At 42.9% G+C, this 17,748-nt stretch overlaps 1 protein-coding gene across 4 annotated transcripts in view; it reads right to left on the reverse strand.

Moving 5' to 3' along the window:
* HERC3 (HECT and RLD domain containing E3 ubiquitin protein ligase 3) overlaps positions 1-17,748 on the reverse strand; it is a 100,524-nt gene that overhangs the window by 77,617 nt on the left and 5,159 nt on the right. For 2 of the 4 annotated variants that reach the window (XM_070505373.1, XM_044766313.2), the window contains exon 3: positions 10,000-10,254. The exons of 1 other annotated variant lie outside the window; for it this stretch is intronic. In XM_070505373.1, coding sequence (XP_070361474.1) covers positions 10,000-10,225 — 226 coding nt within the window. In that variant the 5' untranslated portion in view covers positions 10,226-10,254. Of the gene's footprint in view, positions 1-9,999; positions 10,255-16,959; positions 17,031-17,748 lie in introns of all 4 variants that reach the window. One more of the 4 variants, XM_044766314.2, reaches the window with a different exon arrangement.

Consider the following 17,748-nt stretch of genomic DNA (forward strand, 5'->3'; position numbering starts at 1 on the left):
CCTCATCCCAGCAGTATGAACAACTCCCAAAAAAAGTTAACAGGTTGAGATGCTATTGTGACTAGACCTCATGGAGAGTTCTCAGACACTCTCCAATTATAATGAGGTAAATTATATTCCTTTTGAGAGTCTGTGAGTCCACTCCAAGTGTTTCTATTTCAATAGCTGATAGAGTATCAAAGGAGAAAAATATCCCAAGGGAGAAAATAAAACTTTCGCTGTCACAGGCTGATTCTGGCATGTGAAAAAAGACAGCACAGCAGCAGGGCTGACCCTTGCTGGTAAAGCAGTTGGAGAATAAATGCAGGCTTTACACGGGGCCCAGCAAAACTTACAAGCACATCAGCGGGCTAGAGAATTGGCAGGAAGAATAAATCTCTGCATCACTACAAAATCCCACTCCCTCCATCCACCACTGCCTCAGACGCAAACTCACACCCACACACTGCAAAAGCCTCCGGTCCCTGGGAAGGGATCTGTAGCAAACATATTAACAAACACATATTCATACTTACCTGCAAATTTACATATCGCTGGGGAAAGGTGTGGTAGCAATGGATGGGAGGTGTTGAAAAGGGTGTACCTTAGAGTCTGCTTCATTTCATGATTTTAATTAGTTTGACAGTCCAATGGGGGAAGGACCAATACCAATGAATGTCTGACTCACGGACCAGGTGACACCACTTGTTAAAGACAATCTCAGGCCACTCTCATGATCTCTGTGGTCTTTCTAAAAATGGGTAAAACTAATGATCAGGTTTGCTATGCTGAAGTTGCTGAGTCTACTATAGCTCCCGTTGGAGAAGTTCCGCTGTGTGACACCAAATCACTTTTAGTTCTGTGAAGCCTGATAAATGGAAATCCCTACATTCAAGTCATTCTTTTATCCTCCATCCTTAAAATTCAGCGATTTTCTTTAAATATAGATCACTCTGATCTTTGTTGACCTCACCTCAGCAATCTCTCAGAGCCCATATAAAACATGGAAAAATAACGAAATAACAAAACCTATGAGCTGTTTTATTTAACACATTACCCCTGCACTATGTGCCTACCATATTGTGCTTAGCACTAAGATACAAAGATGAGTAAGATACTAATACTTAGAAAATACACAATTCCACATCATATGTCATATAATGAACACTACAGAGAAAGTCACTGCCTCATGATGACAGCCATTAGTTTTGTTCTAAAAGCAGATGTGAAGTTGTTGAGCTCATAAAAGGAATTATAGGTCATAATATGGAGCCAAAATAAGACTCCATGATTCTACTTTAAATGCCAAAGACCCAAGTTTGCACATAATATGTCATAGGCCTTATGGAGTACATTACTTGTTGCTGACCCTCAGCCACTGCCCACTCCTTCTTCCTTGCCCGAGAACCCTCAGGGCCACCGGGCCCCTTCCCAAACCTAGGAGAAGAGCACAGACGTGCCCATCAGGGGATTCTTTTATCACTTAGGCGCACCAGAGGCTGGTCTAGGGCAGGCACCTAACCCAGGCCTGGCCAAGGAGACCAAACAGGATGCATGCTAGGGGGTTCCTGGGAAAGATTTTCCTCATTTCAAAAGGAGATACAAGAGAAGAAACTCCCCTTCCTGTCTGCCTTTGAATACAGCTGTGTGAGGATGTGATGCCTGGAGCTGTGGCGGTCCCCTGGTGACTGTGAGGGGACAAGCCCAAGGAAGAAAGTCAACAAACCAAAGAAGGCAGAACAGAAAGAGGGGAAGCACCTGGGTGCCTGATGGTGTCATTGTGCCCCTCATTTACCAATCTTAGGTGACAGCATGAGTTTTACTCATTGTTCATGCCACACGTAGCTTAGTATTCTGTTACTTGCAGCTGAAAGCATCCTGGCTGATACAGACCATTTAAAAAAAAAGCAGGGATCAGACAGGTTCAGACCCCAGAGTGATCTCTTACGCAACTGCAGAATGCAGAAAGGAAAACCACTTACTCTCTTTCAGGGCATTTATATCCCTCTCCAAAGACGCGCTCCCATCAAAGCTAACTGGAGCCTAAACTAACTGCCCAGAAAATCCAGCTGGACTCAGCATCAGAGGATTGCACTCCATTTTCTGAAGCTGTGGCAAGATCAAATCACCTGACTAACTGTTGCCAAACCACTTCAAGTCCCCCAGGAGCATCACAAAGTAGCCCTTGGTGTGCCAGCGTCCACAGGAGCCTAATTTGCTTTCCCTATCTTTGCAATTTTGGACCAGAACGCTGGAGGCAATGTTAACCGTGGCGTACAGATAAGATATAGGTATGCACGTCCTTATGTGGATAATCAGTTTTCACAGAGTGCCCAATGTATGCAAGATACTTATCTTGGGACCAATACGGTAAAGGATTCCAAACAACTGAAAATAAAGAAAACAGACTGTCCTTTAAAACTCAAAATATATAAATGAGTATAATGTGTGAAGTCTCTCTTAATGACCCTAGGTTACATCATCTCCCTCTCCTGAATGCATATACCATTCAACAGAGTCTACAGTGTTAAGGGAACCTATGAAAATGATCAACACAATTATTTATATATGTGTGTGTATATATAAATATAATATATATTTATAATAAATATATTAATTTGTTAATATGCTGGAATAGTAGGATCAAAAAATTGTATTGGAAGGTATTAACATAAATTACTACTACTACTAATGATAATAATAGCTAGCACTAAGAGTGCTAGTTTGGGCCAGGCATTATTCTAAACATCTGACATGCAACTCATTAAATCTTCACAACAACCCTAACAGGTAGATGATATTATCATCCATGTTTTACAAATAAGAAAACTGAGACATAGAGAAAATAAGCAACTTTCCCAGAGTCACACAGTCAGGGAGTGGCAGAGCCAGGATTCCAACCCAGGTCGTCCGGCTCCAGAGTCTTATTCATTATACTGCCTCCATAATTAGCTAATGCTCTAAATTAAAATCATTCACAACAGTGATTTCAATTGCTCTGAGTCATTAAATAATTATAATAGAAATTGCAATATGTGTCTTAATAATGAGTGAAAAAAATGATTCAAAGCCTACAAGGATATGAGACAGTATATCTGTTGGAAAGTTACCAAAGATTTCAATATTACACCCTATCAAAGGGCATTTACTCAGGACAAAGATTCCAGTGGCTCTTGAAGACCCGTAAAATACCAGCTGACTAGATATACACCATCCAGACTGATAAATTCAGAAACATTTTATCTATCCTAGATCTATCAAGATCACAGATCACCAAGATAGACAAGATCATCAAAATAGCCAAACAATGAAATGGTTATTGCAGCACAAAGACTCAGAAGGAAAGGGTGGCCTTACTCACTACAATCATGGAACCACCTTGGAGCACTGACACCATCACCAAGCTGTCCTTCTCTGGATTGCTGGAGCTCGCTCCTCCCTCCAGCTCAGAAACGTAAGATAAACTTGAACTGTGTATGTGTGTAGGTGTAAAAGATAACATTTGTTAGAGGTCAGAATTCAGCGCTGTTGGTGACCTGACTTAGACCAAACTCATCATTGTAACTCTGATTTTGACACACTTAAGACCTTCATCACCGGCTCAGCACATGGTGAACTGCATTATGTAACCTTTACCGGAACACATCTCGTATTTCCACCCAGCCTACAAACTCCCAAAGGGTGAGCTCTACACTAAACATGTTGTGTTCTGACAGCATCTAGAACAAATGAGGAACCTAGTAATCTAGTCACTCAGTAAACATGTGCTGAATCCATGACTGAATGATAAGAAGTAAATAATTCAAGGAACAAAGAACAAAAGGCAAATTGCGAGGCAAAATGTGTCAGCCTGAGATATGAATTATCGTATGTACTTTCTCCCCAGATTATCTGGTTCTCAAAAGAGAATAAAAGAACAGGCTGACAGACAGTCATCTAATGATTTTAAAGATGAAAAGGGAACTGTTTCTCCGTACCTTTAATCAAAGCACCTTGATCATATTTGGTATTTAACCAGTAAATTCAAGAATACAAGCTTCTTGGTGACCAAGTTTATATCCTTCTGTTTCTTTTATAAGGACTGAGTGGAAATTAAATGTAAACAAGCAAAACAGTTTGAGAATAAAATTCTACTGGCCCTATCCGATCAGCCTAAGGTTAAAAAGACGTCTATGGACAAAATTCCAGGATTATTAACACCAATCTGTCAGTACCCAAGCAAGACTCCAACTCAACTCCATTTCCTGTTCTCCTTTACATATACCTGGGATAGTAACACTGACCTACTTTACAGAACTATCATGAGGATTCATCAGCTTAAAAATGCTAAGCACAACGAGATGAAGAGAGCTTAAAATACATATAGTTAACCACTTTTACAATTAACAAATGAACTGAGTCTCTTGTATCACGATGCAACACTGCAAATTTTAAGTCACAAATACCTTGCATTAAAGAATATGCTCATTAATAAGTATATATTTTCTAAAACAGTCAAATGTCTTTAAAGAAGTAAGCTGAGTACCATACACAGAAAAAAGTAATTTTTGATTAACCAAACCACAAAATAAAATTAAACGACGTTTGACAAAATTATTGAATGACAATTACTAAATGACAAATGATCCCTAGGCCTCTGGACCAGAAAGGTGTCCACTCAGCTATCAAAGAAGTCAACACAGTCCACAGGGTTTGATTACTACTATTATCAACATCATCAGAAAGAGCTGTGCAGCCTCCTCGACCTACTGCCATTCCTAATCAGGAAGGGACAGGGCCCAGAACAGGTGCAATGTTGAGATCTGAACATTTCCTATGGCACCTTCTGCCTTTTATATCAGAGTAATGCCCATGCAAACACGCACTTCAATAATAGGAAGTCATGACAAGTTTCTTCTATTTCCTTTCAGCTCAACTAGTTTGCTTTTTGGCAAAAGCTGATTAACATGACAGAGTTATTGCGTCCTTCAGATGCCCGAGAGCAACCTGATAAGCTAGTTGAAAGTGTTACAGGGGTAGCAGCAACCACAGCTCTGGGAACTGACGCTTTTTGCAATGTTCTGCTTTATAAACCTCATTTATCAAACAGCGGGAGAAGTGTTACATATGGTGATGGGCATTATGGAAATGCTTAGATGGAATACAAAATGTGAATATGAATTGGAATAAATTACCTGCAAGAGAGAACTAACTCAGGAGGAAGTGAAAGGAACCAATCACAAATATGAATCAAACAGGGCTGCAGAGAAATGTCAGAGTCTGCTTATAAATTGTTACCCTTGGGGTTCACCATGAAAAGCTTTCCTGGGATGTCTATGTAGAATTTTTTAAATTTAACATAGTCAAATCAGATTAAACTAAATAACTGCACCCTGCCCCAGTTCTTGCCTACTCAAGATAGGCAGAAAGGTTAGAGGAGGTTTACATAGATTCAGTCATCACTAATAACACAAGGAGTAGCTTATGCTAAAGTCCCAATGTGGGAAATCAGGGTATGTATGGGGAAAGGCAAACCGTCCACTGAGCTGGGTGGGAATGAGAGAAGCATGGTGAATTGAGGTAAAATTTATGAATTTTTTTCTCAGAGCAACCAGTTTCTATTTTAGCTTAGTAAAATATTTCAAGATTTGCTTAATGTTCAGTTATAGATTAATCACTTTACTTATTAAAAAATCATCATTTAGGAAAAAACCCATGTTTTGTTTGCTTGCTTTATTCAAAAAAGAAGAGGCACACAAGTCTTCCCATAATGCAGCTCTGTAACTGTATGCCTTAGGAAATCAGGAAATGAATTCATGGGCAAAAATATGAGGAAATTAGTTACCAAAAATCCTACAATGCCCTAATCGATGAAACTTCTCTGATATTTGGGGGGAGATAAGGTTGATATCACAACGAAAGGGAGAGAATGAAGGAGAGAAAAGTCTTATGGGAGAAGAATATGCAAAACAGTTATAATCCAATACGTTTTTTTAAAAAGCTAGACATTGAGGATAGATGGGGCTCTGATATTCTGCCGACGAAAAACGCTTCTGGGAATCAGAGGCCTCTCTGCCCTTTGCTGAAGCACAAACGAATGAGTCATGGACACACCTAAGCTAGAACCCGAGGCTGCCCGACACACTGGGAAAACATCTGGGCCTGCCCACCGCGGAGTTTCAATATCCACGTGTCCTTGAACCACCCTCTGCCCACCACACAGAGGCACCCACAAAGCTGGTCACATAAGGCCAGCAGTAAGGAGAGAAATAGGAGTAAGGAAGGCACAGAAGCCTCAGGAGCAGCAAAAGCCATAGGAAACTATCAGATGTCCTCGAGGAGGAAAAAAAGCAGCCACTCTTAAAATTGCTGTGGAGTGCTTCATACTACTGCTCTGTCACACGTACAGGATGATGCCTCTGAAAAAACGAATCCGTTTACCTTGCAGCTGTGCCATTTAGAGACAAAGTGTAAGACCTGATACTTAATGACTGGCAGGACAGACTCAAGGCACACATTCAAACAGAATAGTTTCATCCTGCTACATCTGCCACTCCACCACCTTCCTCCACCTTTCTTTCCTCTTCACTCTTTTTAATCCTTCATACTGCAAAGTCCTTTGGTCTAGGCATTGACTGCTGAGTGGAAGTAACAGACCTGCCCCACTGTCCCCAGAAACACCTCTCTAGGGAGGTGGCCTTCGACCAAGCTCCCTCTCCAAAGACCACAGGGGTTACTTGGGGGTAGCAGTCCTGTGGGCCAGGGCCACCACAGGCTACCTGAAACAGGGTCTGTCTGTCACTGTCTTCCCCTCCACGTCGAGTGGCTCTCCAGGTACAGTTCTCAATAAGCACAGACAGAAAACAAGCTCATTCTTTTTCCCACTCATTATAAATAAACCCCTATGGTACACAGATTTAGAACACACCTACCTACCAATGAAAAAGTTAAAGGAAGAGAGGGAGGCGCCCACCCACATAATCTTTCCATTCAGAGAGGCACTATTCCGCAGCAGCGACAGAGTTTATAATTAACAGACAAGCTTAACCAACACAGAAACTTCTGGAATCGGTTGTAATTTACACTAGAGCCTTGCTTAGTCCAAATTTAGAGTACAAGCACAGGCTGGATTCCGTGGTTGGATCCGAAAGCGTTCTGAGCACCCTCCTGCACGAGCTTCTTGCAGTCACCCAGCCCTGCCTCCAGGGGGCGGCTGCTGGCCGTGAGGCGCCGGCGGATCCGGCAACACAGCGGCCGCTCGGACTCCGCTCCCTGACCCCGCTCCCTGCCCGAGGCCCGCGGGCGCCGCCACCAGCCCACAGAGCCACCGGGAGCCCTGAGGTGTGCTCCCCAGAGTGCCTTCCAGAGATCTGCTCTCGGTGCACTGCGAGGTGTGGCCTCCCTACCCTGCCCAGGGCGACCCCTCCGGCCCGGGCTAGGACGAGCGTGTGCAGGAGGCCCGCCTGACAGAGCGCACGGATGGAGGCATGGCCGGAGCGGGCGGCCTCGCAGGCCAGGGCAGCTGGGCCGAGCGTCTTCACCAGGTGAATCGACGTCATCAGGAGCTCCAGCGCAGCAGGAAGCCTCCTCCTCTCACGGAAAAGGGAAGTGAGGCTCCGAAATCCAGAGTCAGAGGAGTACCGCTCCACCAGATTTGTCTGACCCCAGAGGTCATCTAACCAGGCAGTCTTTGCACGAGTGCTGGGAAGGTCTCCTCCGGGTCCCCAAAATACCCCCTTCAAAGGCTGGCCAGGGTGGGGACAAGTCCTTCAAGGATCACAGGTGTGAAGAGGGCCGTAATTAAGGATCTCTGAGTCCTGGCGGGATGTAGACATTCCAGTAGGAAGGAGCACGCTGTTGGGCGGCAGGTGACCTGCCACTAACCCTCTGTAGGCTCCAGCTGTCAGACACTGGCTCACAGTGGGAAAGAGGACGAGCAGGAGCTTCATGTCAGACCGTGAGTTTTCACAGGAGAAGGGGAAAGAAGAGCTTCTCCAACGTGAAAGCCATTTCTAAAAGTCAAAAACCTCCTGCCACCTCCCTAAGAGTTGTATATTATACTTCTGTATATATTGATTGGTAAAACATAATGAATAGGACATACTAACTGGAATGAATGGCACTTTTAACTGAATTCTTATTTTAGTGAAGAGGCTCTACTTACATTTGACGCCCTGTACTATCCAGTACCTTCTACCTATAAAGGTGTACATATGGACAACACTACCAACCCCTTCCTTGAAATCCCCCGAGTTCAGGGCGCACAGGTTAGAGAAACCCTGGCTGGAACAGTGGGTATTGCTCCAGGTGAGCAGGCTGGTGGGATGTCTCAGGGAGGGCTCCCAAGAGGGAACCCGGAGGCAAAGAATGGGCAAGGAGTCCACAACCACACTCCACACACTTTGCTTAAGACCAGCCTCACAGCCCGGCACCCAATAGTCAACACAAAAACTAATGACTATAAATTAATACTGGCATTTGGGCAGGGGAACTCTGGACCATAGCCACGTGCTACAGGAGGGAATAAATAGGAGAAAAGGAGCCCATGTCACAGAAAAAAACTAGCTCATCTTAATGCCAAACTGACTTGGCCAAATGAAAACAAAAGAGTAAAATCATATAGAAAAAACAGCAAGGCTGTTCTTTAAGGAAGCTTCAGTATTTTGATTTGATTTGGACTGAATAAAAAAGACAGCAAGTAACAAAGACAATGGCATATACCCATGCCAGTATGACAAATCAATAGGGCCACAATTTAAGACCCTATCTTATCATTTCTCACCAAAAGGAGACTCACTGAAACATCATCACTACCACTCCGAATGTAGCTGAAATGCAAGACTGAGAAAGTCCCTCATAGATCCACGCTACATAGATACGGAAGGTCAAACAGGTTCTTTAGGGAGAAAATGTGGGAAGAAAAAAAATCCAAACCAATACAGGTTAAATATGCACAGCACCTGTTATAAATAAACAAAAGACATGAGAACTTAAGGAATCTAATTAGCCACCTACCTTTTCAGTTGATCTTCTCTCACTACACTCCATCACCAGTTTCACCACACTATTCAACGTTCTCTGAACAAGGACTGCAACTTCGTACCCATGCCTTTATCACTGGGAACACTCCAGTGTGCAATAAGCTTGGTGTTCCTGCCATATTCATACACATACACACACACACACAAACACACTTGCTACTCATGCATCCTATTCGAACCTCAAAGGCAGAATGAACCCCACCGCGCCCATCATATTCTTCAACTTACTTCACACATCCTTTCCACAGAGGATCCCTGGAGCCACATCATCACTCTCTGACTCGTCTTTCTACTCACAACACCAAGCACAGTGCTTAGTGCAAAATGCTTAACAAGAGCATTTTGCAGACATGGATGGACCTTGAGGGTATTATTTTAAGTGAAATAACCCAGACAGAGAAAGACAAACACTGTATGATTTCACTCATATGTGAACTAACACATGGACAAAGAGAATAGATTAGTGGTCACCAAGCGGAAGGGGGTTAGGGGGTGGGCGAAAGGGGCACATTTATATGGAACCGACAAATAATAATGTACAACTAAAATTTCACAATGTTATAAACTATTATGACCTCAATAAAATTTTTTTTAAAAAAGCATGCTGTAGAAATAAATGAATGAACAGGGAATTAGGAGGAAACGTTAGGGCAAGTTGCTTCTGAGATTGATTGTCTGAGGACTACCTATTCACAAAACAATCACAATGTCTTAGCATTCGATTACTGGGGAGAATCTATTTCTCTAACTCTGAACTAACTAGTCAACTTCCCTCCCCTGGTAACTGATATTACATATGTTACCTAATAAGGTAAAAAGGAAAAGTCTGGTTTTCCATCAAAAGGCTTGAATTAGACACACAAGTTCCAAAAAGTAGGGATCCCTGAACCATTCAAAGAGCCTCCTGAAAGAGTAACACTCGGTGAAGGAGTCTTTGACCAGCTCTTCCCCCCTGCTCAGCCTTTCTCGCCAATCAACAAGGCAGGCCAGGTGCACTCACCTGGCTTGTTTCCTTCCCTCTCGTGGCCCAGCTGGCCCTTGGTGTTCAAACCGCATGTATAGACTTCCCCATCCTCCAGAAGGAATACGGAGTGGTTTCCTCCACAGGCCACTTCCTTGACGCTTCTATCCGATATGAATCCACACACCTGTGGTTCAGCCACAATGCCCTGCAGGTTGGTGCTGATCCCAGGTTGGCCCAGAGACCAATATCCCCAACATAACATTGTTCTTATCCTTCAGGGAGTCATGTAGCCTAGAAGAGAGTTTTGTAAAAGAGGTTAAAAAAAAAAGGATCAAAGAAAATCACTTTAAGTAATAAATGTAATCAATTAAAAAATAACTTCTGGGGGCTGGCCCCGTGGCCGAGTGGTTAAGTTCACGCGCTCCGCTGCAGGCGGCCCAGTGTTTCATCAGTTCAAATCCTGGGCGCGGACATGGCACTGCTCATCAAACCATGCTGAGGCAGCGTCCCACATGCCACAACTAGAAGGACCCACAACTAAGAATATGCAACTATGTACCTGGGGGCTTTGGGGAGAAAAAGGAAAAAAATAAAATCTTTAAAAAAAAATAAATAAATAACTTCTGGGGCTGGCCTGGTGGTGTAATGGTCAGGTTCTCACATTCATGGGTTCGGATCCTGGGCATGGACCTACACACCACTTGTCAAGCCATGCTGTGGCGGCATCCCACATACAGAATGGAGGAAGATTGGCACAGATGTTAGCTCAGCAACAATCTTCCTCAAGCAAAAAGAGGAAGATTGGCAACAGATGTTAGCTCAGGACCAATCTTCCTCACAAAAAAATAAAAATAAAAAAATTAAATAAAATAAACTTCCCCTTGATACTCTTCAGATACCTTGCATCCCAAAATAGCACATATTAATATTGTTGAAAGTAGTTATGTTATAATAATGCTATTTTTGTGTTTTAGTAAGAGTTTTGAAAAACATTTCTAAACAAATTTTGTTTGTGTAAATGAATAGTGGACACAAACAGAATGTGGTTTTCAGATCACTGAGGAGAAACTCTGAGTCCAAGAAATTGCTAAAACAATCTTTGCAAACCATTATAACAGTTTTATAACCATAATAACACTTTTAAATGACCCTCATGACTTCACCTCGTCCTTTCTAGGTGCACCTTTCCTTTGAGTTTTCTGCTTATTTAATTTTTTTAAAAATTCTGAACTAATTAACTCCTTTCGGTAACCTATTGTTAGCATGGATAGTAGTAAGGCACCATCTGAAATGAAAATAAGAAATGAAAAAAAAAATGTTATCTTCCCTGCCATTCCCCCTTACACATCCTTCGGGATCTAAGTCAAGCTTCACTTCCTACCTGAGCCTCTGGGGACCATTTCAGCCAGTCAGCCCGCATCCTTCTGACACATCTACTATCCTGCCCTGACTGGAGACTTTCTCTGTATCCTCTAACTTAATTCCTCAGCCAAATTTTAATCACCTTAAACAGAGACCACAGTGTAACATACACCTCTTCAATTTAGCAGGTACTCAATCAACTTTTGGCTGACTGATTACTGCTGACTCTAGACCAAAGTTTCACTCTCTTTTAAAAATTCATGCTTCCCTTTCACACAAAGAAAAACAGAATCTCATCTCTTTCTACCAATTCACACCCACGAGGATGGCTACAATCAAAAAGCAGAGATAAGAACAAGTGTTGGAGAGGATGTGGAGAAACTGGAGCCCTCCTACACGGCTGGTGGGACTGCAACATGGTGCAAGTGCTTTTGGAAAACAGGCTGGCAGCTCCTCAAAAGGCTAAATGTAAGAGTGACCATATGATCCAGCAATTTCACTCCTAGGTATACACCCAAAGAACTGCAAACATACATCCACACAAGAACTTGTACACAAATGTTCACAGCAGCATTATTCACAATACCAAAAGGTGGAAATAACCATCAACTGATGAATGGATACAGAAAATGTGCTATTTCCATACAAGGGAATATTACCTGGCTACCCACAGTAATGCTATCTGCCTTACTCTCGGAACTCTTATGGCTTTCAGGAAAGGCAGGAAAAGATCCAAAATAAAATATAAAAGTAAATCTCAATTTGCTGTCTTAAACAGAAGGTTCTGCTGCTTCTCAAGATTTTGGTTCCTTGTCTAGATGCTAGAACTACAAAGATATTAATCTCAAATGCTATTCTTTGAGTTAACTGCAAAGGAAGCAGAGATAAAATGCAAACTGGAGGTAGGAGTGGATATACATTTAAAAAGACCAGCAAGATCACATAATCTTTTCATAATTTAATTTTCCCAATTTGCTAAATTGCTGTATCCACACTACTATCTTTCTTCATTTTTAATGTTTCACGAATTTGTCTTCTCTCTCCTAGCAAGACTTACATAAGCAACATCACAGTTCTCACTATACATCAGTCACAGTGCCATTAAGCATTTTATATGATTATCTCATTTCATCTTCACAACAACCCTATGCCATAAGTACTATTTTTAGCCTCATTTTCAGAAAAAGCAAGGCTCAGAGAGATTAAGAAGCATACCCAGCTATAAGGAACCAGAACCATGATATGAATCTAAATCTAGGTCTGATGCCAATGTCCACACTCTTCTCCACTGAGCTACACTGCCACCCAAGTAGATTTACATGTCACCTACAGAAGCAAGAACACAAAAAATACTTGTGGAATGACTAAGTTGTAGTCAGTATACAATAGAGGATGTCCTGGAAACTTGAAGATAAAGTTGCCCTTTGAGAGTGAAACTAGTCAGAATTAAGAGATAATGGATGAGATTAGGCAGCTGTAGCCTTAAGCCATCCCCCTAACCAGCCAAGGACAGCCTATCTAAAAATACGGTACCAAGAAGCTATGATCGTATGTCTACACAAAGATCTATAAACAATGCCCACAGCAGCTTTATTCATACTAAACAAAAATGGCAACAACCCAAATGTCTAGCAACAGGAGCATGGATAAACAGACTGCAATATACTCACACAGTGGTACACCACTCGTCAATAAAGGGGGTGGCGGGGAGGCCATGACTGAAACACACTGATGTAAAAGAAAGCTGCAACTCATTGTGGTGCAACCTTTCTGAAAAATGAAGGCTGGTTTTCAAAACAATTCCTCAGGGGTGTTATCAACGTTTTTGTCTGTCTAAAATCTCTCCCCAAGTTCCTCTTTATCTGGTAACAAACTCTACCCCCTCTTGCACAAAGGTGAGAATTACCCCAGCCAAGCCAATCAGAGAACATCACCCCAAAGCCACAAAACATGACTCATGCCAAGCCAATCAGAGAATGCCACCCCTAAGCCACTGTGACTGGTGCAGGGACAGGTTCACACTGCCAACTGGGCCAGAGTCCTTCCCCATTAAGTTCCACGGAGCTCTGATGTAAGACTGCCCTTTGCCTCTGAAGGATAACCGAGGCTGCTGGGAGCTACCTTCCCTGCCACACGGAGGACACCTGTAAGACATTATGAAGCTATGAGCCACAAAGGTTCAAAAGTAAGAGACAGAAAGAGTCCCAGGGATGTGACTGAGCCTTGGATCCCTTCTTGCCTGGTGTCAGCACCACCACCTCCACTCTTCCTAAGCATGGGCGTTCTTCATTATTCATGGATTCCATACTTGCGAATCTGCCGACTCATTAAAATTTACTTGTAACCCCAAAATCAATACTTGGAGCATTTCCACAGTAATTTCCAAACATGTGCAAAGAGGTGAAAATTTTGAGTCACCCTCCACGCACATTCCCAGCCGAAATCAAACAAGATGATACTCTGCCTTCTTGTTTCAACGCGCACACTGTAAACAAACGGTCTTTTTGCAGTCTATTCAGTGCCTTGTTTTTCAAATTTTTATACTGTTTTTGTTGGTGATTCGGCTGTTTAAAATGGCCCCCAAGCATAAAGCTGAAGTGCTGTCTAGTGTCCCTAAGTACAAGCAGACTGTGATGTGCCTCACAGAGAAATACATGTGTTAGATGAGCTTCGCTCCTGCAGGAGTTATAGTGCTGTTGGCGATGAGTTCAACATTAATGATTCAACAACAGAGTACATCTGAAAAAAAGGAAAAGGAAACTCACTGATCTGTACATGTGGCTGCTCCAGAAAGTGCTAAAGTAACATCTATAATACATAACGATGCTATAGAAAAGCTGGAAAAGCAGCTGAATCTGTGGATTCATGAGAGGATGACTGATTGGGTGTGTAGTAGACAGCACTGCTGTGAGGCTGAAAGCCAAAGAAATTTACTGTCATGTTACCCAGGGTCAGAAAAACGTTAAAAACCCTTCTTGACTGGTGTTTTATCATAAAGAAATACTGCATACAATTCACCATTTGTAAGAAATATATATTAAATAAGACATCTAAACAGAAACACACATGAAACAAGGTTATATACCACTCGTTGACCAGAGGCTCTCAGCAGGAACCTAATCCTGTACTCCTCCAGGAGCAAGGCTCAGTACTCACTAACTCAGTGTTCACAGCAACTTTATACAACTACCACAAATAATAAGAATCCAAGAAATCCTTTTTTGTTTATTTGTTTAAGATTGTTTGAATTGGACTTCTGTCACTTGAAATAAAAAAAACTCCTGGGCCAGCCCTGGTGGCCTGGTGGTTAAGTTTGGCAGGCTCTGCTTCAGCAGCCTGGGTTCAGTTCCCTGGCACAGACCTATACCAATCGTCTGTCAGTGGTTGTGCTGTGGTGGCAGCTCACATACAAAAAGAGGAAGATTGGCAGCAGATGTTAGCTCAAGCAAATCTTCAAAAAAAGAAAAACTCCTGACTAATAATATTAAGAGCAGGTAAGACTTAATTTGAGCTTACTCTGAGTCTGGCACTTTTCCTATGTGTTTCACAGATACTGTATCATTTAATCTTCTGTGATGTAGTTACTGTATTATCATCTCTAACTTAGAGATGAAAAAAGTGAAACCAAGAGGAAAAAAAAGGGGGATGAAGAAAAGGGGAAAGAAAGTGAGACAGAGAGTGCTGAAGTGACTTGTCTAAATCACACAACTAGGCAGTGGCAGAGCGAGGATTTTAGCCCAGAATAGGTGCTCCTGACCAGTATGCTAAATAATGAGAGGCCTAGAAAACGGACAGCCAAAAGGTCAGAACTTCCCAGTGTTGCCAGCACTGTCCAGAGAGAAAGAGTACCATGATCAGTCGACCTGACAATTTGATCTACTCAGTAATTATTGCCCAATAGTGGAGATGGGCAGATCAGACTCCATAATACTAGTCATTAAATTCACCCAGCCACTTGCCTGGCTTAGATTCCATGATTAACAAGCAACCTTAAATAACTTGGTTTCCAAGGCAGATCCTACTATGGAGAAAGAACTCTGTGACCGGTTGACCAAAGCATCCCAGCCTTCTTGGCATCTCTACTTCTCATTATTAATTTGGGATTCTGGATCTATTAACTTCTTTTAAGTTTGGTGAGCATGAGTCAGTCTTTGGGAGTCAGCTGAACTCTGGGTGCCCGGGCCAACTGCAAGCCTGGATAAGCAGCCTGAAGTACACCCTCATTCCTGAATGACTAGTAGAAAATACCTATGAAAAAAGACAAATAGGACTATTCAAAATCCTTCCCACTCAAGGTATAGTAATATAATCTTCAAGTAGTCGAAAACTACTTATTCAGAGAAGTAATTAAATAGCAACCACAAATAAGATGTATTCCTATGAATGGATTATTACCCCTAATTGGAAATATGGTCTAGGCCATCGTGATGCTCAAAGTACAACAGGAGGCACTGAAATCATCTAGCTTTCAGGAGAGAAGTTTTGTACATTGAAGAGAAGCCAGTCGTTGATATAGCCTACACTGAAAAGTACACTCTGGTGGAACCCCCAAATCTAGTAGTTACTGGTACCCATGAATTTAAGGGTCTAGCTTCAGCAACGTTCTTCATCTCTTGGCATTTTGATTTCCTGGTCCTCCCACCCATTTTTCCTCACTCACTGTCTCTTCTCTCCTTCTAGAGGAGTAGCATCTTTTATTTCCCTTCAAAACATGCAATAACAAAAGGTGCTGCAGAAGAATACAAGGCTACACTCTGGCGCAGCACTGACACCAGCCACTTTGGCTGTCCCATACCACCTCAGTCCCAGCCCCTCCATTTCCTGCCTCTTATTTCCCCATCACAAAACAAAAGGAAGAAAGACGGACATTCCGTTCCTTCACTGTCACACCTGGTATTTTTCCCAGTCCTTCTCATCTATTTTTGGTAAAAGATTCAGGATAATCTTAGCAGAGCTTAACGGTCAAAAGGACTAAAGTTCAAGCCCTGAATTAACCACATGCAAGATGTGAAACCTTGGGGAAGGTCTTTAACCGCTCTACCCCCATTTCCTGTGTCTAAAGTGGGGAGAAGAGTGACAGGGTTGTTGTAAGGAGTAATCACAGAACACGTGTGAAAAGCTCAGTGCCTGGCATACAGTATAAGTGACCAACAAACGCCAGCTGCTGTCGTGGCTGTTACTCCTCCTCCCAGTACTCTTCTCTGGGACCTCAGCAAACAGGATGGTTCCCAACAGAGGCGGGGGGGCACCTGCTTTCTTCCTGTGGTTAGCATCAGCTAGGCTGTGCCAAACCTGCACTAGAGCAAAGCCCCACCACTGCCACATGTTATCACTGTCAGCAGGGGATGCGAGGGTGTTAGGAGAAAGTGTTGTGCATGTATTTTCTTTTAAATTCTCGGGAGGACCGAGGGGAGATAAATCTCTTTTTATCAGTCCTTGTGAGTTGAATGCTAAAAGACAAGCTGCAGTTCCTAAACTCTGTCTTATTCATCAGACTGTGCACACAGTGCCGAACAACTGATTCTTATTCCTTGGTTTGAAAGTCACTGAAACCTAAGTAACACTCAGGCAGGACTTCGAACCTCATTTATAACAGGAATAACCTTCCTTTCAAATAAGCTGAGAAGCCATTACCTGAACGGTGTAGGGGGAAAGGAGAGTCTCTTTCAATAGCAGGAAAAGGCAACGTCCAAGGCTTCACGGCTCTGCAGGCAAGCAGAATCCCCAAACGCAAGCTTTAAATGTGGAGCCAAAACTCAAATGCAGAATTAACTCCAGTAACAAAGAAGATTCATTACAATGATATGCTTTACTGTCAAAAATGTTACTACCACAGGCAGAAATGGTACAATAGGCAATGAGAAGTTTTCAACAATACGAATCTACTCCTCGCTGTTTTCTCTCTCTCCTTCACTTCAGCTGGTCTTTGGTCCTCTGATCCTTTCAGCCAACACAGGAAATATTCCCACCCCTCCCCTGATGCTCCCCATACAGGCGATGCCCTCTTCATTACCTGGGGCGGGACTTTGTTCTTTTTTTTTTTTCCTGAGGAAGATTAGCCCTGAGCTAACATCTGCTGCCAATCCTCCTCTTTTTGCTGAGGAAGACTGGCCCTGAGCTAACATCCATGCTCATCTTCCTCTACTTTATATGTGGGATGCCTACCACAGCATGGCTTGCCAAGTGGTGCCATGTCTGCAGCCGGGATCCAAACCTGTGAACCCTGGGCCGCTGAAGTGGATGTGCCACCGGGCCAGGTCCTGGGGCTGGGCGTTGTGAAGCTAGAAGAATGATCTCTCCACTGTCTGCATAAGCTCTGGGCTGCCGGCAAAAGATATTTGACCAGACTGGCAGGAACTGAAAAGTGTGACAGTGCCAAGTCAAGGACACAGAGAAATCAGGACTCTCATACACAGCTGGCAG

The sequence above is a fragment of the Equus asinus genome, chromosome 3, assembly GCF_041296235.1.
Source record: "Equus asinus isolate D_3611 breed Donkey chromosome 3, EquAss-T2T_v2, whole genome shotgun sequence".
Lineage (NCBI taxonomy): Eukaryota > Metazoa > Chordata > Mammalia > Perissodactyla > Equidae > Equus > Equus asinus.